At 65.1% G+C, this 21,968-nt stretch overlaps 1 protein-coding gene across 1 annotated transcript; it reads left to right on the top strand.

Moving 5' to 3' along the window:
- Nucleotides 1–626: 626 nt before the first annotated feature.
- LOC137461487 (dynamin-2) lies at nucleotides 627–21,866 on the top strand. The gene is made up of 14 exons (XM_068171206.1): nucleotides 627–922; nucleotides 6,283–6,356; nucleotides 6,937–7,086; nucleotides 7,877–8,080; nucleotides 8,325–8,423; nucleotides 8,796–8,956; nucleotides 9,782–9,924; nucleotides 10,379–10,514; nucleotides 10,627–10,694; nucleotides 12,204–12,342; nucleotides 13,435–13,521; nucleotides 14,186–14,256; nucleotides 17,490–17,541; nucleotides 20,822–21,866. Exons 1-14 carry the CDS (start codon nucleotides 762–764, stop codon nucleotides 20,855–20,857), a joined length of 1,581 nt encoding a protein of 526 aa, XP_068027307.1. The 5' UTR covers nucleotides 627–761; the 3' UTR covers nucleotides 20,858–21,866.
- Nucleotides 21,867–21,968: the final 102 nt, after the last annotated feature.

Below are 21,968 nucleotides of genomic sequence, written 5' to 3'. Positions count from 1 at the left end.
GTCTGGGGACCTTGAGGGGCTCCCACGGGGCCCTGGGAGGTACCATTGGGGGGGGGGGGGGGGGGGGGTGTCCCAGGAGGTCACTGCCCCCGCCCGCACGTGGGTTTGCGGCCCCTGGACTGTGCCCGGGAAGAAGAAAACAGCCAATGGGCTGGCAGAGATGGTTGATTGGCAGGCGGCTGGCGAATGGCGGCACAGCTTCTCGCCCGCCCCTTTTCCCTCTCGTTTCTCCACCTGCGGTTGGCTCACGCCTCGGAGTGGCAGGCGCGCTTGCCCAATGAGAGAGAGGATGGGTGGGGAGGGGCGGGCGGGCCGCTCTCAGTGTCTTGGGGGAATGATTCGCTGGCTGCCTGGAGCGGCAGCCGCCTCCGCCAATGAGGTGCCAGGATCTCTGCCGGGAGTCCAGAGCGCCTCAGCTGACAGCACCGCCCCGCCTCCCATTGGCTGTCAGTGCTGAGCGGCACGGCGGGAGGCCAATAGGGCTGCAGGGACAGGATGCGCCCTGCCGGTGCCGCCCCCCCCTGATTGGCAGCGCCCTGCTCCGCTCCGCTCGCGCCGTTCCTCTGAGCGACAGCGCGAGCGACCAATGGGAGCGCGGCCTGCGGGGGCGCGGGGCGGGGCCGGCGCCCCAGGGGTGTCGCCAGTGCCGGATGAGGAGACTCGGAGGGGAAGTTTGGCCGCCGCCGCCGCGGGCCCTGTGAGGAGGAACCGCCGCCGGGAGAGCGGGAGCGCGGCCGCGGCCCGTCCCCGCCGCCGCCGCCATGGGGAACCGGGGCATGGAGGAGCTGATCCCGCTGGTCAACAAGCTGCAGGACGCCTTCAGCTCCATCGGGCAGAGCTGCCACCTCGACCTGCCGCAGATCGCCGTGGTGGGCGGGCAGAGCGCGGGCAAGAGCTCGGTGCTGGAGAACTTCGTCGGCCGGTAAGTCCCGGAGCGGCGGGAACGGAAACGGCGGAGACGGAGGCGCCGCCGCCGCTGAGAGCTGGCCCGCCCCGCCGCTACGCCGCGGGCGTAAGCGCGCTTCGTGAATCCCGCCCGCGTAGGGCGCGGCCCGAGGGACTCCCTGCGCAAAGTACGGAGCGGCCCCGCTCGCATCGCCCGGCCGCGCCTTACGCACTTGGCGTAAAGCGCGGACCCCAGCGCTGGGGAGCAGGTCACCGGCGGCCCCCTTACGCCAGCGGCGCAAGCGGGGGGGGCTCCGGCCGCGGCCTGCGCTTACGGCCTTGGCGTAGCGGCGCTCTGTGAATGAGGGGAGCGGGGCCGGGGTGGGGGGGATGCGTGGGAGCCGCGGCCGAGCAGCGCCGGGACCCTGCCCCGGGAGCGCTGCCACGGGCACGGAGGATGCTGCCAGCCCCCCCCGAGCCTCCTCCAGGCCTCCCGCCCCCCCCCCCCGCCCCGCCCCGCCCGGTGGTCACCGGAGGCTCCCGGGGGGGTTCCCCGGGACGGAGCCCTTCGGCATCCTCGGTCGCAGCGATAGCGGCAGGCGGCCGGCGCCGTGCGGCCGCCAGATAGGGCTCGGTCGGGACGGGGAGGATAAGGCCAGGCCCAGGGGCTCGACCCAGCCGGGGCGGGGAGGAAGCCGTGGCCGAGACGATAACGGCGGCGCGGAGCCGCCCCCCCGCCCCCGGCCCGGTGCTGCTGCCCGCCCCGGGGCATCCTGCTGGGTGCTGCAGAAATCCACCGGGAGTGCTCAGAACCGGGAGCAGGAGGCAGGGAGGTGGAGCAGGGGTACAGGGAAACTGCTTAGGGATGGTGAGATGCTGCTCAGGGGTGCAGGGAGATGGATTAGGATGGAGGAAGATGGCTCAGGAGGCAGGGAGGTGGCTCAGGGGTGCAGGGAGGTGGCTCAGGGGTGCAGGGAGATGGAGCAGGGGTGCAGGGAGGTGGCTCAGGGGTGCAGGGATACTGCTCAGGGGGGCAGGGATACTGCTCGGGTGCAGGGAGGTGGCTCAGGGGTGCAGGGATACTGCTCAGGGGGGCAGGGATACTGCTCAGGGGTGCAGGGAGATGGAGCAGGGGTGCAGGGAGGTGGCTCAGGGGGGCAGGGATACTGCTCAGGGGGGCAGAGATACTGCTCAGGGGTGCAGGGAGGTGGCTCAGGGGTGCAGGGATACTGCTCGGGTGCAGGGAGGTGGCTCGGGGTGCAGGGATACTGCTCAGGGGTGCAGGGAGATGGAGCAGGGGTGCAGGCAGATGGAGCAGGGGTGCAGGGAGGTGGCTCAGGGGTGCAGGGATACTGCTCAGGGGTGCAGGGAGGTGGCTCAGGGGTGCAGGCAGATGGAGCAGGGGTGCAGGGAGGTGGCTCAGGGGTGCAGGGATACTGCTCAGGGGTGCAGGGAGGTGGCTCAGGGGTGCAGGGATACTGCTCAGGGGTGCAGGGAGATGGAGCAGGGGTGCAGGGAGATGGAGCAGGGGTGCAGGGATACTGCTCAGGGATGCAGGGAGATGGAGCAGGAGGCAGGGAGATGGAACAGGGGTGCAGGGATACTGCTCGGGTGCAGGGAGGTGGCTCGGGTGCAGGGATACTGCTCAGGGATGCAGGGAGGTGGAGCAGGAGGCAGGGAGTTGGAGCAGGAGGCAGGGAGATGGAGCAGGGGTGCAGGGTTACTGCTCAGGGGGGCAGGGAGATGGCTCAGGGGTGCAGGGTTACTGCTCAGGGGGGCAGGGATACTGCTCGGGTGCAGGGAGGTGGCTCAGGGGTGCAGGGATACTGCTCAGGGATGCAGGGAGGTGGAGCAGGAGGCAGGGAGTTGGAGCAGGAGGCAGGGAGATGGAGCAGGGGTGCAGGGTTACTGCTCAGGGGGGCAGGGAGATGGCTCAGGGGTGCAGGGAGGTGGTTCAGGAGTGCAGGGATACTGCTCAGGGGTGCAGGGATACTGCTCAGGGGTGCAGGGAGGTGGAGCAGGAGGCAGGGAGTTGGAGCAGGAGGCAGGGAGATGGAGCAGGGGTGCAGGGTTACTGCTCAGGGGTGCAGGGAGGTGGCTCAGGGGTGCAGGGATACTGCTCAGGGGGTCAGGGATACTGCCCACGTGCTGATTTGGGGCCCCAGCAGCCCCAGAGCTGCTCCTTCCCCCCCCAGCCCCCCTCCCCCCAGCAGGGCTCCCTGTGCCCTTCAGCTCCCTGCCCTGCTGCTGGCAGCTGCCTGCATCCCATTGGATTTTCCCCTGGCAGGGAGGGAGGCTGGGGGGGGGCCTGGCAGGAGCCCATCGCCCCCAGGGCTGCTCCCAGCACCACCCATCCCCCCCAGGAGGCTTCTGCTCTGCACTCCCAGCTGCAGTCCTGCACCTCAGAGCCCCCCTCCCCCCCTTGGAGCTTCCCAGGGGGCAGATCATGCTCCCTGCAGCCCTCTGGAAGCAGCTGCTTGGGGAAGGGGCTCTGGGGATGTCCTGAGCCCCCTGGGCCTGGGTGGCGCAGAGCCTAGGGAGGAGGGGACAGGGAAGGGCAAAGGAAGGGGGGGAAGAGGAGGGAGAAGGAGGAGAGGGAGAAGGAGGAGGAGAAGAAGAAGAAAAAGGAGAGCATGGAGAGAGAGAAGAGGAAAGAGGAGAAGGAGGAGGAGGAGGAAGAAAGAGGAAAAGGAGGAGAGGAAAAAGGAGGAGAAGGAGAAGGAAGAAAGGGAAGAAGGAGAAGGAGAAAGGGAAGAAGGAGAAGGAGAAAGGAAGAGAAGAGGAGGGAAAGAGTCTGGAGAAAGAGAAGAAGGAGGAGGGGGAGGAGGAGGAGGAGAAGAGCTTGGAGAAGGAAGAGAGGGAGAAAGAGGAGAGAGAGAAGGAGAAGGAGAAGGAGAAGTAGGAGCAGGAGAAGAAGAAAGGAAGAGAAAAGGAGGAGAAGGGTCTGGAGAAAGAGAAGAGGAAGAAGAAAGAGAAGAAGAGAGAGAAGAGAAGAAGAAACAGGAGGAGGAGGAGGGGAAGGACAGGGCCTGGAGGAGGAAGGGAAGGGGAAGGACCTGGAGGAGGAAGGGAAGGGTCTGGAGGAGAAGGAGAAGGAAAAGGGTCTGGAGGAGAAGGGTCTGGGCGAGGAGAAGGGAAGGGTCTGGAGGAAGAGGAGGAGGGGGGAGGGTCTGGGGGAGCTGTGGGGAGCAGCTGAGGGCCCTGGGGGGGTGGAGGCTGCAGCAGAGGAGGCTGAGGGAAGCCCTTCTGGCTCTCTGCAGCTCCCTGCCAGCAGCTTGGTGCCCTCTGAGCTCTGCTCCCAAGCTCTGGCCCCAGAGGCCCCAAGCTGGAGCTGCCCCCAGGGCAAGGCTGAGCTTGGGCAGGGGCAGAGCTGCTGCTGCCTGCAGGGCTGTGCCAGGCCTGTGCCAGGCTGCTGCCCAGGGGCAGAGCTGCTGCTGCCTGCAGGGCTGTGCCAGGCCCGTGCCAGGCTGCTGCCCAGGGGCAGAGCTGCTGCCTGCAGGGCTGTGCCAGGCCTGTGCCAGGCTGCTGCCCAGGGGCAGAGCTGCTGCTGCCTGCAGGGCTGTGCCAGGCCTGTGCCAGGCTGCTGCCCAGGGGCAGAGCTGCTGCTGCCTGCAGGGCTGTGCCAGGCCTGTGCCAGGCTGCTGCCCAGGGGCAGAGCTGCTGCTGCCTGCAGGGCTGTGCCAGGCCTGTGCCAGGCTGCAGCCCCCAGCCCTGGGAGGGGTTTCTGGGTGCCAGGTGTTGGTGGTAGTGCCCCTGGGGCAGTGCTGGGCACTGGTTGCCCTCCAAGCCCCTTCCCCATCCCAACCAAAGGGAAGTGAGGCCCCCCCCGGGGGGTGGCACTGGGGACCCTCTGCCCTCCCTGCAGCCCTCCTGGGCGTGCCCAGGGCTGCCTCCAAGGCTGGCACTGAGCCTGGTGCCCGCCAGGCCCCGGGCACAAGGGAGCTGTTGTCAGCACAGCCCGGCAGCCAAACCCTCAATAGGCCTTTGTCAGCCCCTGGGCACAGCTGGGGCTGGGCACCAAGGGGGCACTGGGGGGGGGGGGAGGAGGTGGGCACCAGGGCAAGGGGTGGGGATGGAGGTGGGCACCAAGGTGGCACCAAGGTGGGGGTGGACACCAAGGGAAGGGTTGGGGATGGAGGTGGGCACCATGGGGGGTGGGCACCATGGGGGGTGGCACCATGGGGGGTGGCACCATGGGGGGGGTGACACCACGGTTGTGTCCCCCCCAGGGCTGGGTGTCCCCTCCCTGACCTTTGCCTTGTCAGCCTGGAGGCTTCCTGGCAGCGCTGGGCAGGGCTGGGTGGGGCCCTGGCACCTCTGAGCTGGCAGCTCTGACTCACCTGCAGCCAGGGGCTGCCCCCTGCCAGCCTCCTGGTGCCCCATACCAGGGCAGGCTCTGGGTCCCCTCCCAGCTATAAACCCCCCAGGCCCTGCTGGCTGCCAGCTGCTGTGGCACAGCTCCCTGGGCACGCAGGGCTTGGCCCCTGGCAGCTGCTGGCTGGCCCTGGCATGCCCCCCGGTGCCCCCCCAGTGCCCCTCTGTGCCCCCCAGTGCCCCTCTGTGCCCCCCTGTGCTCCCCTGTGCCCCCCGTGCCACTCTGTACCCCCAGTTCCCCCCAGTGCCCCCCTGTGCCCCCTGGGGCTGGCAGGACCTGGCTCAGGCTCAGCCCAGGAGGGAGCTGCCCCCTGCCCTGCCCAGCCTGGTGCCACCTGTGCCCCCTCTGTGCCACTCTGTGCCCCCCATGCCCCCCTGTGCCACTCTGCCCCCCTGTATCCCCCGGTGCCCCCCTGTGCCCCCCAGTGCCCCCTCTGTGCACCCAGTGCCCTCCAGTCCCCCCCGTGCCCTCTGTGCCCCCAGTGCCCCCCCCTGCCCCCCAGTGCTCCCCCAGTGACCCCTGCAGGCCGTGCCAGGCAGGAAGCACTTCCTGGGCCCTGAATCCTCCTTCCCGGGGGAGGGGGAAGAGGAAACCTCCCACGGGGCCATCCCAGGCCTTGGGAACAGCCCCGGGGGGGGGGGGGGTGGGGAGGGGCAGGGCAGGGGAATTCCCAGCGGTGCCAGGCCAGGTGCCAGGCCCAGTGCCCTGCTGGTGACCCTGCCAGCTGCCAGCCCTACCTCTGCCAGCCCTGCCCCCCCCTGCCTGCAGCCCCCGGGGGGGGAGGAAGGGAGGGGGTCTCTGCCTTTCCCCCCCAGTGCCAAGAGGGCTGTGCCCAGGCCCTGCTGGTACCAGCTGGCAGGGGGCACCCAGGGGCCTGGGCTTGGGCTCTGGGGGTGCCCTCTGTGGGGGTCTGGGGGTGCCCTCTGTGGGGTTGCCCTCTGTGGGGGTGCCCTGGGGGTGCCCTCTGCGTGAGGGTGCCCCAGGGGCTGCAGCCCTGTGCCCCCCCCCTGTGCCCCCTGCAGGGACTTCCTGCCCAGGGGCTCTGGCATCGTCACCAGGAGGCCTCTGATCCTGCAGCTGATCTTCTCCAAGACAGGTAGGGGCTGGCACCAGGGCTGGCACCAGGGCTGGCACTGCCCCCAGGGGCTGGCACCAGAGCCTGGCACTGCCAGCTGGCACCCGGGGGGGGGGGGAGGTGCCACCTGCCCCAAGCTGTGCCCTTAGCTGCAGCCCCCAGGGTGGCACTGGTGCCAGGGGCTGAGGGAGCAGAGGGCAGGAGCTGGGGGGGGGGGGGCACGAGGCTGGGAAACTGAAGCTTGGGGGGGTGTGTGTGTCCCTGTGCCCCCCTGAGCCCCCCCCCGTGCCCCCTGAGCCCCCCTCTGTGTCCCCCCTGCTCCCCACCCCGTGCTTCCTGTGCTCCCCCCCGGTGTCCGCCATGCCTCCCCTGTGCCCCCCCGTGCCCCCTGAGCCCCCCTCTGTGTCCCCCTGAGCCACCCCCTGTGCCCCCCCTGCTCCCCCCCCGTGCTTCCTGTGCTCCCCGTGCCCCCCCCCGTGCCCCCTGATCCCCCCTCTGTGCCCCCCCGTGCCCCCCTGAGCTGCCCCCTGTGCCCCCTTGCTCCCCCCCCGGTGCCCGTCATGCCCCCCGTGCCCCCTGAGCCCCCCGGTGCCCCCCCCAGAGTACGCGGAGTTCCTGCACTGCAAGGCTCGGAAGTTCACCGACTTCGATGAGGTTCGGCAGGAGATCGAAGCCGAGACCGAGCGGCTGACCGGGACCAACAAAGGCATCTCGGCGGTGCCCATCAACCTGCGGGTCTACTCCCCCCACGGTGAGCGCCAGCCGCCCCCCGCAGCGACCCCCGGCCCCGCAGCGACCCCGGAGCGACCCCGGCCCCGACCCCGGCCCCGGCGGCTCCGAGCGGGGCAGGGAAGGGGAAAAAGCGGCTCCGGAGCTCCCCCTGGCGGCACCCGTAGGGCTCCGCAGCCTCCCCGCCGTACAGGTTGCTCCTGCTGGATGCCGCTCGGTGCCCCCTGGCCCAGCGCTGGGCACCCTGACACCTCCTGGCTGCCACTCAGTGCCCCTCAGCCCATCCCTGGCACCTCCTGGATGCCACTCAGTGCCCCTGGGCCCAGCCCTGGGCACCCTGGCACCTCCTGGGCTGCTATTTGGTGCCCTTTAGCCCATCCCAGGCACTTCCTGGATGCCACTCAGTGCCCCTGGGCCCAGCATTGAGCACCCTGGCACCACCTGGGCTGCCCCTTGGTGCCCCTGGGCCCAGCCCTGGGCACCCTGGCACCTCCTGGATGCCACTCAGTGCCCCCTGGCCCAGCCCTGGGCACCCTGGCACCTCCTGAGCTGCCCCTTGGTGTCCCTGTGCCCATCCCTGGGCACCACCAAGGAGGAGCCAGCCCCAGCCTCCTGCCCCCAGCTCTTTCCAGCACAGGGGAGATGCCCTCTGGGGCTGCTCTCCTGCCCCAGGAGCAGCACCCAGCAAGGTGCCCTCAGCCCCCTCCCTTGCCATCCCTCTCCCCCTCTCCCACCCCCTCCAAGCCAGGCTGGCTGAGGCCCCCTCCCAGGCCCTGGAGCCCAGCCCATGGCTGCTGCCCTCTGCCTTGCAGTGCTGAACCTGACCCTGATCGACCTCCCTGGCATCACCAAGGTGCCAGTGGGGGACCAGCCCCAGGACATCGAGTACCAGATCAGGGAGATGATCCTGCAGTTCATCAGCAGGGAGAGCAGCCTGATCCTGGCTGTCACCCCTGCCAACATGGACCTGGCCAACTCTGATGCCCTCAAGATGGCCAAAGAGGTTGATCCTCAAGGTGAAAAGAGAGGGAAAAGTTGGGGGGGGGGGGGGATGGGAGGGTGCTGGGGTGGGCAGGGGGGTCCTGGGGTGGGCAGGAGGGTACTGGGATGGTTAGGAGGGTGCTGGGGTGGGCAGGAGGGTGCTGGGGGGGTCAGGAGGGTGCTGGGGGGTCAGGAGGGTGCTGAGGTGGGTGGGAGGGTGCTGGGGGGGTTAGGAGGGTGCTGAGCCAGCCCCTGGGGGGGGGTCCCTGTGCCCCCCAGGCCTGAGGACCATTGGGGTGATCACCAAGCTGGACCTGATGGACGAAGGCACCGACGCCAGAGACGTGCTGGAGAACAAACTGCTGCCCCTGCGCAGAGGTAGGCACAAGGGGCACCAGGGGGGCACCACTGCCACCTCCATGCCCTCCCCCCAGGGCACCACTGCCACCTCCCTGCCCTCCCCCTAGGGCACCACTGCCACCTCCCTGCCCTCCCCCTAGGGCACCACTGCCACCTCCATGCCCAACCCAGCTGGCACCACTGCCACCTCCCTGCCCTCCCTAGCCCCTTCCTTGGCTTCCTGGGGGAGGTTCAGGGCGGGGAGGGCTGCAGGTCAGTGCTTTGGGCCCCCCCCTGCCCCTCCTCCCTTTTCCCTCCCCCTCCCCCGTTTCCCTCCCCCTTCCCCATCCCCCCCCACCCCCTTTTGGGTGTCCCTAATGGCCTGAGCCCCGCTGCCCGCCGCGGTGCCAGGCTACATCGGGGTGGTGAACCGGAGCCAGAAGGACATCGAGGGCCGGAAGGACATCCGGGCAGCCCTGGCAGCCGAGCGCAAGTTCTTCCTCTCCCACCCTGCCTACCGGCACCTGGCAGACCGCATGGGCACCCCCCACCTCCAGAGGGTGCTCAACCAGGTGGGTGAGGGCACAGCTGCCCACCCTCTGCCCGCCCCTCGGCCCCCACCCAGCCCCAGGCAACCCCCCCTCCACCGGGGGCCAGGAGGTGGCTGAAGGGGGTTGAGGGGGGCAGCAGCAGGTGGCACAGGTGGGCAGCAGCAGGCTGGCACGGAGAGGTTGGGGGTGTCCTGGGGGGGTTGGGGAGGAGGGCAGCCCCTGGAAGGTGGCCAGGGATGGGGGAAAGGAAGGTGGGGAAGGGTCTGGGGAAAGAGGGGAGGAAAGGGAAGGGTCTGGAGGGGGAGGGGAAGGAGGGGAAGGGTCTGAAGGAGGGGAAGGAGGAGGAGGGGAAGGGTCTGGAGGAGGGGAAGGAGGAGGAGGGGAAGGGTCTGGAGGAGAAAGTGAAGGAGGGAAATGGTCTGAAGGAGGAGAAGAGGAAGGGTCTGGAGAGGAAGGAGAGGAAGAGTCTGGAGGGGAAGGGTCAGGAGGGGAAGAAGAGGAAGGGTCAGGAGGGGAAGGGTCAGGAGAAGGTAAGGGGAAGGGTCAGGAGGGGAAGGATCAGGAGATCAGGAGGGGACAAGGGGCAGGGGTTGGAGAAGAAGGAGGGGAAGGGTCAGGAGGGGAAGGACCTGGAGAGGAAGAAGAGGAAGGGTTAGGAGGGGAAGGGTCAGGAGGTCAGGAGGAGGCAAGGGGCAGGGGCTGGAGAAGCGAGAAGCAGCTGAGGGAGCTGGGAGGCGAGGTGGAGGCTGGAGCGGAGGGGGCCGGGCGGGTCCGGGGGGCTGCCGGGGAGGGGGCCGGGGGGCTGGGGTCTGAGCCCCTCGGTGCCCTGCGCCCCTCCCCCGGCAGCAACTGACCAACCACATCCGGGAGACGCTGCCGGCGCTGCGCAGCAAGCTGCAGAGCCAGCTGCTGTCGCTGGAGAAGGAGGTGGAGGAGTTCAAGAACTTCCGCCCCGACGACCCCACCCGCAAGACCAAAGCCCTGCTGCAGTAGGTGCCCCCTGCCCGGGCACCCCCCCGGGAACCCCCCCGGGAACCCCCCCCGGCCGCCTCCCTCACCCCTGCCTCCCCCAGCGGCATCGCGGCAGCAGCTTCGCCTCTGCTGCCCCCTGGCGGGGGGGAGAGCAAACTGCACACACACACCGCCACCCCCCGGCCCCGCGCTGGGAGCTGGCACTGGGGAGGGGGTTGGTGCCACAGGGCTAGCACTGGGGTGGGGGTTGGTGCCCTGGAGGGGGTTGGTGCCCCAGGGCTGGCATTGGGGAGGGGGTTGGTGCCCTGGAGGGGGTTGGTGCCCCAGGACTGGCACTGGCAGAGCTCTTTCCCAGCTGCAGCAGCAGCAGCTCTGGCGTGGCGGCGGCAGTGCCCCGGGTGCCCCCTCCCTGCCCTCCCCACGGCCTGGGTGCCCCCTCCCTGCCCTCCCCACGCCCTCTGTGCCCCCCAGGATGGTGCAGCAGTTCGGGGTGGACTTTGAGAAGCGCATTGAGGGCTCAGGGGACCAGGTGGACACCCTGGAGCTGTCGGGGGGTGCCCGCATCAACCGCATCTTCCACGAGAGGTTCCCCTTCGAGCTGGTCAAGGTGAGGCCCTGGTGGGGGGTGCCCAGCCCTGGTGGGGGGTGCCCAGCCCTGGGGGGGGGTTGGCACAGCCTGGCAGGGAGCTGGAGCTCAGCCCTCTCTGCTGGGCCTGCAGATGGAGTTTGATGAGAAGGACCTGAGGAGGGAGATCAGCTACGCCATCAAGAACATCCACGGCGTCAGGCAAGGCCCTGGGGGGGGGCCCTGTGCCTCAAGCAGGGCAGGGGGAGGGAGAGGGAGGGGGGAGAGGGAGGGGGGAGGGAGAGCTCCATAGGGAGCCAGGGCCTGCTTGGATCAGGCCCTGCTGGGATCCAGGCACTGCTTGGGTCCAGGTCCTGCTTGGGTCCAGGTCCTGCTTGGGTCCAGGTCTTGCTTGGGTCCAGGCCCTGCTTGGGTCCAGGCCCTGCTTGGGTCCAGGCCCTGCTTGGGTCAGGCCCTGCTTGGGTCAGGTCCTGCTTGGGTCCAGGTCCTGCATGGGTCAGGCCCTGCTTGGATCAGGTCCTGCTTGGGTCAGGTCCTGTTGGGTCCAGGCCCTGCTTGGGTCCAGGTCCTGCTTGGGTCCAGGTCCTGCTTGGTCAGGTCCTGGTTGGGTCCAGGTCCTGGTTGGGTCCAGGTCCTGCTTGGTCAGGTCCTGGTTGGGTCCAGGTCCTGGTTGGGTCCAGGTCCTGCTTGGGTCAGGTCCTGCTTGGGTCAGGTCCTGTTGGGTCCAGGTCCTGCTTGGGTCACGTCCTGGTTGGGTCCAGGTTCTGGTTGGGTCCAGGTCCTGCTTGGGTCAGGTCCTGGTTGGATCAGGTCCTGCTTGGGTCCAGGCCCTGCTTGGGTCTAGGTCCTGCTTGGGTCAGGTCCTGCTTGGATCAGGTCCTGCTTGCGTCCAGGTCCTGCTTGGGTCAGATCCTGTTGGGTCAGGTCCTGTTGGGTCCAGGCCCTGCTTGGGTCAGGTCCTGCTTGGGTCAGGTCCTGTTGGGTCCAGGTCCTGTTGGGTCAGGCCCTGCTTGGATCAGGTCTTGCTTGGGTCCAGGCCCTGCTTGGGTCCAGGCCCTGCTTGGGTCCAGGCCCTGCTTGGGTCAGGCCCTGCTTGGGTCAGGTCCTGCTTGGGTCCAGGTCCTGCATGGGTCAGGCCCTGCTTGGATCAGGTCCTGCTTGGGTCCAGGTCCTGCTTGGATCAGGTCCTGCTTGGGTCCAGGTCCTGCTTGGATCAGGTCCTGCTTGGGTCAGGTCCTGTTGGGTCCAGGCCCTGCTTGGGTCCAGATCCTGCTTGGATCAGGTCCTGCTTGGATCAGGCCCTGCTTGGATCAGGCCCTGCTTGGGTCAGGCCCTGCTTGGGTCAGGTCCTGTTGGGTCAGGCCCTGCTTGGGTCAGGTCCTGTTGGGTCAGGCCCTGCTTGGGTCAGGTCCTGTTGGGTCCAGGCCCTGCTTGGGTCAGGCCCTGCTTGGCTCCAGGCCCTGCTTGGGTCAGGCCCTGCTTGGGTCAGGCCCTGCTTGGGTCCAGGCCCTGCTTGGGTCCAGGTCCTGCTTGGGTCCAGGCCCTGACAGCCTCCAGGGGAATGTGGGGTGGGAATCTCTGCTGGGTCTCCAGGGGCTCTCCTGGGCAGGATTGGGCTGGGGGCTGCCAGGGGCACACCTGCAGGGCTGGGTGGGCAGCAGGGTGCCCCCAGGCTGATGTGCCCCCTCTGGTGCCCTCCCTGCCCCCCAGGACAGGGCTCTTCACCCCGGATCTGGCCTTCGAGGCCATTGTCAAGAAGCAGGTGGTGAAGCTGAAGGAGCCCTGCCTCAAGTGTGTGGATCTGGTGATCCAGGAGCTGATCAACACCGTCAGGCAGTGCACCTCCAAGGTACTCAGCACCACTCAGCACCAGCAGGGCCCTGCCTGCACCTCTGAGGCTCTGCCTGCACCTCTAAGGCCCTGCCTGCACCTCTAGGGCTCTGCCTGCACCTCTAAGGTGCTGCCTGCGCCTCTAAGGCCCTGCCTGCACCTCTAAGGTGCTGCCTGCACCTCTAAGGCCCTGCCTGCACCAGGGAGGGCACTGGCCTGGGCCCAGGCTGGCCAGCAGGCACCAGGCAGCAGCAGACCCCAAAGCTGGCAGCGACCTTGGGGTGCCCCTGGGGCTCCCAGCCTGGACCCTGCCCTCTGGCCTTGGGGATCAGCAGGGGAGGGATCAGCCCAGAAGTGGGCACAGCCCCCATAGAACTGGGCACAAAGCCCCCAGAAGTGGGCACAGCCCCCATAGAACTGGGCACAAAGCCCCCAGAAGTGGGCACAGGCCCCCAGCACTGGGCAGCCTCAGCAGGCCTGGGGCTTGGTGCCCCTGTGCCAGTCCCCCTTGGCAGCTGTCCCACGGTCGTGGTGGGGCTGGGGGCTGCCAGGGGCACATCTGCAGGGGGGGGCTGGGGGCTGCCTGGGGCACATGTTCAGGGTGGGGCTGGAGGCTGCCAGGGGCACATCTGCAGGGGGTCTCAGGGGCAGGGTGGGGCTGGGGGCTGCCTGGGGCACATCTGCAGGGTGGGGCTGGGGGCTGCCAGGGGCAGGTCTGCAGGGGGGCTGGGGGCTGCCAGGGGCAGGTCTGCAGGGGGTCTCAGGGGCAGGGTGGGGCTGGGGGCTGCCAGGGGCACATCTGCAGGGGGTCTCAGGGGCAGGGTGGGGCTGAGGGCTGCCTGGGGCACATCTGCAGGGTGGGGCTGGGGGCTGCCTGGGGCAGGTCTGCAGAGGGTCTCAGGGGCAGGGGGAGCTGGGGGCTGCCTGGGGCAGGTCTGCAGGGGGGTCTCAGGGGCAGGGGGGCTGGGGGCTGCTTGGGGCAGGTCTGCAGAGGGTCTCAGGGGCAGGGGGAGCTGGGGGCTGCCTGGGGCAGGTCTGCAGGGTGGGGCTGGGGGCTGCCTGGGGCAGTCTGCAGGGCTCCCTTGCCCACCTGTGCCCCTCTTGGTGCCAGCTGGGCTCCTACCCCCGGCTGCGGGAGGAGACGGAGCGCATCGTCACCACCCACATCCGGGAGCGCGAGGGCAGGACCAAGGACCAGGTGAGGGCCGGCCCCGGGGTGCCAGGAGGACCTCTCCAGGCCTCCAGCCGGCTGGGAGGGCGATGCCAGCCCTGCCCACCCCCCCTGCTGGTGCCCAGGCTGCCGCTGCTGCCATCCCCCCCAGCAGCCCCTGGCCCCGGGGGCTGACCTCGAGGTGTTGAGGAGCTCCCTGGGGGCTCCAGCATGGGCGACCCCCAGGGCAGGGCATGGGCTGTAGAGGGGCATGGAGGGCATCCACTGCCCCCCAGCACTGCCCCAGGGCACCACCAGCAGCCCCTGGCACTCAGGGCTCAGAGACCCCCTCCGGGGCTGGGCGCTGCACGCGCTGCCCCCCTGGGCAGCCTGGCACAGGCCTGGCACAGCCCTGCAGGGAGGACATTTCTGCCCCTGGCCAAGCTCAGCCTTGCCCTGGGGGCACCTCCAGGTTGGCTCCTCTGGTGCCAGCCCTCGGGGTGAGAGGTCTGGTGCCCACCCCATGGCTGCTGGCGGTCACCTGGGCACTGCCAGCTCCTCTCTACCACCCCCCCGCCCCCCCTCACTGGGCACTTCCCCCTGGGCACTTGGCAGCTGCCCTGGCCCCGAGGCTGCAGCCTGCAGGGGCTGGGGGGGTGCCAGGGCGGGTGCCAGGGCAGGTGCCAGGAGGGTTTGTGGTGGCTCCCTGCAGATCCTGCTGCTGATCGACATCGAACTCTCCTACATCAACACCAACCACGAGGACTTCATTGGCTTTGCCAAGTGAGTGCCCCCCGGGGGCTGGCTGCTGCAGCCCCCTCCCCCCTCCAGGTCCCTGCTCCCCTCCCCCCAGGTCCCTGCTCCCATCCCCCCCAGGTCCCTGCTACCCACCCCCCCTTCAGGTCCCTGCTCCCATCCCCACCACTCCCCATCTCCAGCTCCTCCTCTTTCCCCTCCTCCTCCTCCTCCTTCTTCTCCTCCTTTTCCTCCTCCTCCCTCTCCTTCTCCTCTTTCTCCTTCTCCTCTTTCTCCTTCTCCTCTTTCTCCTTCTCCTCTTTCTCCTCCTCCTCTTTCTCCTCCTCCTCTTTCTCCTTCTCCTCTTTCTCCTCCTCCTCTTTCTCCTTCTCCTCTTTCTCCTTCTCCTCTTTCTCCTTCTCCTCTTTCTCCTTCTCCTCTTTCTCCTTCTCCTCTTTCTCCTTCTCCTCTTTCTCCTTTTCCTCTTTCTCCTTCTCCTCTTTCTCCTTCTCCTCTTTCTCCTTCTTTCTCCTTTTCTCCTCCTCCTCCTCTTCCTTCTTCTCTTTCTCCTCCTCCTCTTCCTTCTTCTCCTTCTTCTCCTCCTCTTCCTTCTTCTCCTTCTCCTCCTCCTCCTTCTTCTCCTCCTTTTCCTCCTCCTCTCTCTCCTTCTCCTCCTTTTTCTCCTCCTCTCTCTCCTTCTCCTTCTCTTCCTCCTCCTCCCTCTCCTTCTCCTTCTCTTCCTCCTCTTCCTTCTCCTCCTTCTCCTTCTCCTCCTTCTCCTTCTCCTCCTTCTCCTTCTCCTCCTTCTCCTTCTCCTCCTTCTCCTTCTCCTCCTTCTCCTTCTCCTCCTTCTCCTCCTCCTCCTTCTCCTCCTTCTCCTCCTTCTCCTCCTCCTCCTTCTCCTCCTTCTCCTCCTTCTCCTCCTTCTCCTCCTTCTCCTCCTCCTCCTTCTCCTTCTTTCTCCTTCTCTTCTCCCTCTTTCTCCTCTTTTTCCTTTTCCTCTCCCTCCTCTTCCTCCTCCTGTCTTGCTCCTTTCCCCCTCTCTGGTCTCTCCTCAGCTCCTCCCCCGGGCTCTGGGCTGCTCTCTCCTAACCTCTCTCCTGTTTTTCCTTCCTCCTCCCCCCCGCCGGGTGCCTGCCCCTGGCCCTGCCCCCAGCTGTTACACAGAGCAGCAGCAGCACCTTGGCACCGGGTGGGTACCTGCGGCATGGCCTGGGGGGGGGCGGTGCCAGCCCCTCCCCCCCTTGCTTCTGCACCCCCAGGGCCCTCCCCAAGGGCCCCCCTCAGGGCCTCCCTCCCCGCCAGGAGCTGCTCCGCGCTTGGCTGCTGCTGGAGTTGTGCTTTGCAGAGCAGCTGGGGCTGGGCTGGCTGCGTGTGGCCCCGGGCTGGAGGGGTGCTCAGCACAGGCAGGATGTGGCCCCAGCCCCAAAGGCAACCCCCCCTCCCCCCCCAGAGCCTGGCCAGGACCAGCCTGGGGTCACATCCAGCACCACCTTCCTCCTGCACCATGGAGTAGAGCCCAGCACCACCACCAGCACCTTCCTCCCCCTGGGGCTCACTCCAGCCCCACCAGCACCTTCCCCCTCCCGCACAGCGCTGCCCCCAGCCCCTCCCCCTCCCCGCCCCTCCCCCCCGCCGTTGTGTGCTGCGCGGTGTCGCCCCCGGGGCCGCTCCCGGGGCCGTTCCCGGGGCCGTTCCCGGCCTGTTCCCAAGGCTGTTCCTGCTCTGCTTCCCGCTCCGGGCCCGGCTCAGGACAGGTCTCAGGTACCTCCGCGGCTCCGGGCTGGGCTCCTGGAGCCAGCTGCTGGAGAGGGAATCCTGCTGGGGCCGGCCCGGGGCTGCCTGCAGGGCGCTGGGCTGGGCTGGGCTGCCCCACAGAAATCCCTTGGGAATCAATCAGCACCACAGGAATCCCTTGGGAATCAATCAGCAGTGCTGCAGGAGTCTCTTGGGAATCAATCAGCACCAGAGAAATCCTTTGGGAATCAATAGCCCCACAGAAATCCCTTGGGAATCAATCAGCAGCGCTGCAGGAATCCCTTGGGAATCAATCAGTGCTGCAGAAATCCCTTGGGAGTCAATAGCACCACAGAAGTCCCTTGGGAATCAATAGCAGTGCTGCAGGAATCCCTTGGGAATCAATCAGCACCACAGAAATCCCTTGGGAATCAATCAGCAGCACAGCAGGAATCCCTTGGGAATCAATCAGTGCTGCAGAAGTCCCTTGGGAATCAATCAGCAGTGCTGCAGGAATCCCTTGGGAATCAATCAGCAGTGCTGCAGGAATCCCTTGGGAATCAATCAGCAGCACTGCAGAAATCCCTTGGGAATTGGCAGTGCTGCTGCTGGGGCTCAGCCTCTCCCTCCTGCACCTTCCAGCTGCTTCCCTCTGGAATGCTGAGGTGGGAAGGGGCTGGGAAGCTCCTGGGGAATCTCTCCTGGAAGCTCCCTGGGAAGCTCCCTGAGGAAGCTCCTGGGAATCTCCTTGGGAAGCTCCTGTGGAGGCTCTTGGGAATCTCCCTGGGAAGCTCCTGGGAATCTCCCTGGGAAGGCTCCTGGGAAGCTCCTGGGGAGGCTCCTGGCCCCCCTGCTGGCTCCCAGCCCCGGGGCTCCTCTGCGTGCAGCCCCTGAGCCCTGCTGCTTTCTGCTGGGGCTTTTCCCTTTGGATCTGAGGCTTTCCCTATGGATTCAGAGGAGCTTTTCCCTTTGGATTCAGAGCTTTTCCTTTTGGATCTGAGGCTTTCCCTATGGATTCAGAGCTTTTCCCTTCAGATTTGGAGCTTTGCCCTTTGGCTTTGAGGCTTTTCCCTTTGGATTTGGAGCTTTTCCCTTTGGATTTTTGAGCTTTGCCCTTTGGATCTGAGGCTTTTCCTATGGATTTGGAGCTTTTCCCATTGGATTCGGAGCTTTCCCTTTGGATTTGAGGTTTTCCTTTTGGATTTGAGGTTTTCCCTTTGGATCTGGAACTTTTCCCTTTGGATCTGAGGCTTTCCCTTTGGATTCAGAGCTTTTCCCTTCGGATTTGGAGCTTTCCCCTTTGGCTTTGAGGCTTTTCCCTATGGATTCAGAGCTTTTCCCTTTGGATTTGGAGCGTTCCCCTTTGGCTTTGAGGCTTTTCCCTGTGGATTCGGGCTTTTCCTTTTGGATTTGGATTTGCGGCCGGCAGCCCTCCGGGCGGGACTGCGGCGGCTCCGGAGCACTGCTGGCGCCGGGGGCGCTGCTGGCGCCGGGGGCGCTGCCTGCCTGCCCGGGGCTGAAGCCTCTCTCCCTGTCTCCCGCAGCGCCCAGCAGAGGAGCACTCAGGCCAACAAGAAAAGAGCAATTCCCAACCAGGTACGGCCGCCCCCGGGCCCCTTCCTGCCGCATTCCTCCGGGATTGGGCTCGGGAAGGGCGCGGCCCCGGCGCCGGAGCTGCTCCTCAGCAGCTCCCTGGGAGGGGAAAGGCAGGGATGGAGCTGAGCTGCCAAAGAGGATTTGCCCTGGGGCTGGGGATGGGAAGCACACAGCCCCCGGAGCAGGTTTGCTTGAGCTGAGCCTCCCAAACCCTTCCCTGAGGGACTGAGAAGTCCCAAACCCTTCCCTGAGGGATCCTTCCATCCCAATCCATTCCCTGAGGGATCCTTTCATCCCAAACCCATCCCTGAGGGATCCTTCCATCCCAAACCCTTCCTTGAGGGATCCTTCCATCCCAAACCCATCCCTGAGGGATCCTTCCATCCCAAACCCTTCCTTGAGGGATCCTTCCATCCCAAACCCTTCCTTGAGGGATCCTTCCATCCCAAACCCATCCCTGAGGGATCCCTCCATCCCAAACCCTTCCTTAAGGGATCCTGCAATCCCAAACCCTTCCCTAAGGGATCTTTCAATCCCAAACCCTTCCCTGAGGGACTTCTCAGTCCCAAACCCTTCCCTGAGGGATCCTTCCATCCCAATCCATTCCCTGAGGGACTTCTCAGTCCCAATCCATTCCCTGAGGGATCCTTCAATCCCAAACCCTTCCTTAAGGGATCCTGCAATCCCAAACCCTTCCCTGAGGGACTTCTCAGTCCCAAACCCTTCCCTGAGGGATCCTTCCATCCCAAACCCTTCCTTGAGGGATCCTTCCATCCCAAACCCTTCCTTAAGGGATCCTGCAATCCCAAACCCTTCCCTAAGGGATCTTTCAATCCCAAACCCTTCCCTGAGGGACTTCTCAGTCCCAAACCCTTCCCTGAGGGATCCTTCCATCCCAATCCATTCCCTGAGGGACTTCTCAGTCCCAAACCCTTCCCTGAGGGATCCTTCCATCCCAAACCCTTCCTTGAGGGATCCTTCCATCCCAAACCCTTCCTTAAGGGATCCTGCAATCCCAAACCCTTCCCTAAGGGATCTTTCAATCCCAAACCCTTCCCTGAGGGACTTCTCAGTCCCAAACCCTTCCCTGAGGGATCCTTCCATCCCAATCCATTCCCTGAGGGACTTCTCAGTCCCAATCCATTCCCTGAGGGATCCTTCAATCCCAAACCCTTCCTTAAGGGATCCTGCAATCCCAAACCCTTCCCTGAGGGACTTCTCAGTCCCAAACCCTTCCCTGAGGGATCCTTTCATCCCAAACCATTCCCTGAGGGACATCTCAATCCCAAACCCTTCCCTGAGGGATCCTTCCATCCCAAACCCTTCCCTGAGGGATCCTGCAATCCCAAACCCTTCCCTGAGGGACTTCTCAGTCCCAATCCATTCCCTGAGGGATCCTTCCATCCCTTCCCTGAGGGATCCTTCCATCCCAAACCCTTCCCTGGGGGATCCCTCAATCCCAAACCCTTCCCTGAGGACCATCTCTGCATTTGAGGGCAGGAAGGACTCAGCTCCACCTCTGAGACCCTCCCTGGGTTGGGGGTGGGAAGGACACAACCCAGCTGGCCACAGGCTCTGAGCTGGGGCAGGGCCAGGCTGGAGGTGCCCAGCCCGGAGGTGCCCAGCCCGGAGGTGCCCAGCCCTGCCCTAGGGAGTCCTCAGGGGTGGGCACAGGGCCCGGGAGCCGTCTGTGTGTTCCCTCCCCACTGTCCCTCTCCCCCTCCCCCAGGCTGCCTGAGCAGGAGGAGCAGGGCTGGAGCTGCTCCCTGCATGGAGCTGGGCCCTGTGCAGCCTGCCCCGGGCCTTGGCTGGTGTGGAAGGGTCGTTAATGAGTGATTAACACTGAGCTGTTAATTAATGGCATGTAACTGTTTTCTTTTGCTGTTTCTCTGCTTCCCCCCTCCCCCTCCCCCCCATTTTTTGTGCTCTTTTTTCCCTCCCTTCCTACCACTTTTGTGGTGGTGGTCTTTCTTCTCTCCTCCTTTTCATCCTCCTCCTTCTCCTCCTCTTCTTTTTCTTCTCCTCTACTTTCTCCTTCTTCTCCTCCTCCTTCTCCTTTTCTCCTCCTTCTTCTCCTTTTCTCCTTCTCTCCTCCTCCTTCTCCTTTTCTCCTCCTTCTTCTCCTTTTCTCCTTCTCTCCTCCTCCTTCTCCTTTTCTCCTCCTCCTTCTCCTTTTCTCCTCCTTCTTCTCCTTTTCTCCTTCTCTCCTCCTCCTTCTCCTTTTCTCCTCCTCCTTCTCCTTTTCTCCTCCTCCTTCTCCTTTTCTCCTCCTCCTTCTCCTTTTCTCCTCCTCCTTCTCCTTTTCTCCTCCTCCTTCTCCTTTTCTCCTCCTCCTTCTCCTTTTCTCCTCCTCCTTCTCCTTTTCTCCTCCTCCTTCTCCTTTTCTCCTCCTCCTTCTCCTTTTCTCCTCCTCCTTCTCCTTTTCTCCTCCTCCTTCTCCTTTTCTCCTCCTCCTCTTCCTCCTCCTCTTCCTCCTCCTCCTCCTTCTCCTTTTCTCCTCTACTTTCTCTTTCTCCTCCTTTTCCTTCTCCTCCTCCTCTTTCTCCTCCTCCTCTTTCTCCTCCTCCTCTTTCTCCTCCTCCTCTTTCTCCTCCTCCTCTTTCTCCTCCTCCTCTTTCTCCTCCTCCTCTTTCTCCTCCTCCTCTTTCTCCTCCTCCTCCTCTTTCTCCTCCTCCTCTTTCTCCTCCTCCTCCTCTTTCTCCTCCTCCTCCTCTTTCTCCTCCTCCTCCTCTTTCTCCTCCTCCTCCTCTTTCTCCTCCTCCTCCTCTCTTCTCCTCCTCCTCCTCTTTCTCCTCCTCCTCCTCTTTCTCCTCCTCCTCCTCTTTCTCCTCCTCCTCCTCTTTCTCCTCCTCCTCCTCTTTCTCCTCCTCCTCCTCTTTCTCCTCCTCCTCCTCTTTCTCCTCCTCCTCCTCTTTCTCCTCCTTTCTTCTCCTTCTTCTTCTCCGTCTCCTCCTCCTTTTCCTTCTCTTCCTTCTCCTCCCTTTCTCTCTCTTTCTTCTCCTTCTCCTTCCATTTTTCTTTCTTTCTCTCTCCTTCTCTTTCTCTTTCTTTCTCCTTCTCCTCCTCCTTTCTCTCTTTCTTCCTCCTTTTCTCATTCTTCTCCTCCTTTTCTCTCTCTCTTTCTCTCTCTTTCTCTCTTTCTCTCTCTCTTTCTCTCTTTCTCTTTCTCTTTCTTTTTTTCTCTCTCTCTCTCTCTTTCTCTTGTTTTCTCTTTCTTTTCCTCCTCCTCCTCCTCCTCCCTCCTCCCTTCCTCCTTCCCCTTAATTTTGTGCACCCCAAGGGGGAGATTCTGGTAAGTACCCAGCTGGGGGGGTAGAGCTGCCAGGCAACAGCCAGTGCTGGATGTGGCCCTGCCAGAAGGACACCTGGCAGACCCCAAAGTGATCATCCAGGCCCCAAATTCACCAGCCCCTGATCTTCCAGACCCCAAAATGGTCTTCCAGACCCCAAAAATGACCCCAAAAGGAACTTTCAGACCCCCAAAAGGCCAAAAAGTGATCCCCAAAAGCTCTTCCAGACCCCAAAGTGACCTCAAAAAGCTCTCCCAGACCTCTCCTGCTCCCCAGCACTGAGGTCAGAAGTTGACTTCTCCACATCCCTTGGGAAGTGCCTTGGGAAGCCCTCAGCTGGGATCAGATCCCTGAGAGAGATCCCTGAGATCCCTGCCCCTGGCTGCCCCCAGGCCTGGTTGGACTCTGCCCCCTCTGCTGCCCCCCAGCCCTGCTTTGGGCTGACCCCAACCCTCCAACCCCCCACCCCCACCCAGGCTGCCCATTGCTAACCCCCTGGTGGCACCAACCCCCTGGCACTAACCCCCTGGTGGCATTAACCCCCTGGTGGCACCAACCCCCTGGCACTAACCCCCTGGTGGCATTAACCCCCTGGTGGCATCAACCCCCTGGCACTAACCCCCTGGTGGCATTAACCCCCTGGTGGCATCAACTCACTGGCACCAACGCCCTGGTGGCAATAACCCCTTGGCACCAACCCCCTGGTGGCACCAAACCCTTTGGCACTAACTCCCTGGTGGCACTAACCCCCTGGCACCAACACCCTTGGCACTAACTCCCTGGTGGCACTAACCTCCTGGTGGCACCAACTCCTTGGCACTAACTCCCTGGTGGCACTAACCCCCTGGCACCAACCCCTTGGCACTAACTCCCTGGTGGCACTAACCCCCTGGCACCAACCCCCCTGGTGGCACAACCCCCCCGGGAGATTCAGGCTCCTGCCACATGGCCTTGGCCAAGCCCCCTCCTGGCACAGGGCAGGATGTGACCCTGCTGGGGTTGGTCCTGGTGCTGTGCTCCCCCCAGGCTGCTCTGGTGGCTCCTGGCTGGGGGTTGGGCTCTGGCTGGTGGTGCTGAGGCAGGTCCTGAGCTGGTCTGGGGAGGGGGGAAGGGTGGGAGTGGGGTTGGAGAAGAGCC

Source organism: Melanerpes formicivorus, unplaced genomic scaffold (assembly GCF_026170545.1).
Source record: "Melanerpes formicivorus ecotype bairdi unplaced genomic scaffold, bMelFor1.0.p_v2 SCAF_2372, whole genome shotgun sequence".
In the NCBI taxonomy this organism is placed as follows: Eukaryota; Metazoa; Chordata; class Aves; order Piciformes; family Picidae; genus Melanerpes; species Melanerpes formicivorus.
Note: the sequence above shows the minus strand (reverse complement) of the source record. Positions and strands in the feature narration are given on the sequence as shown.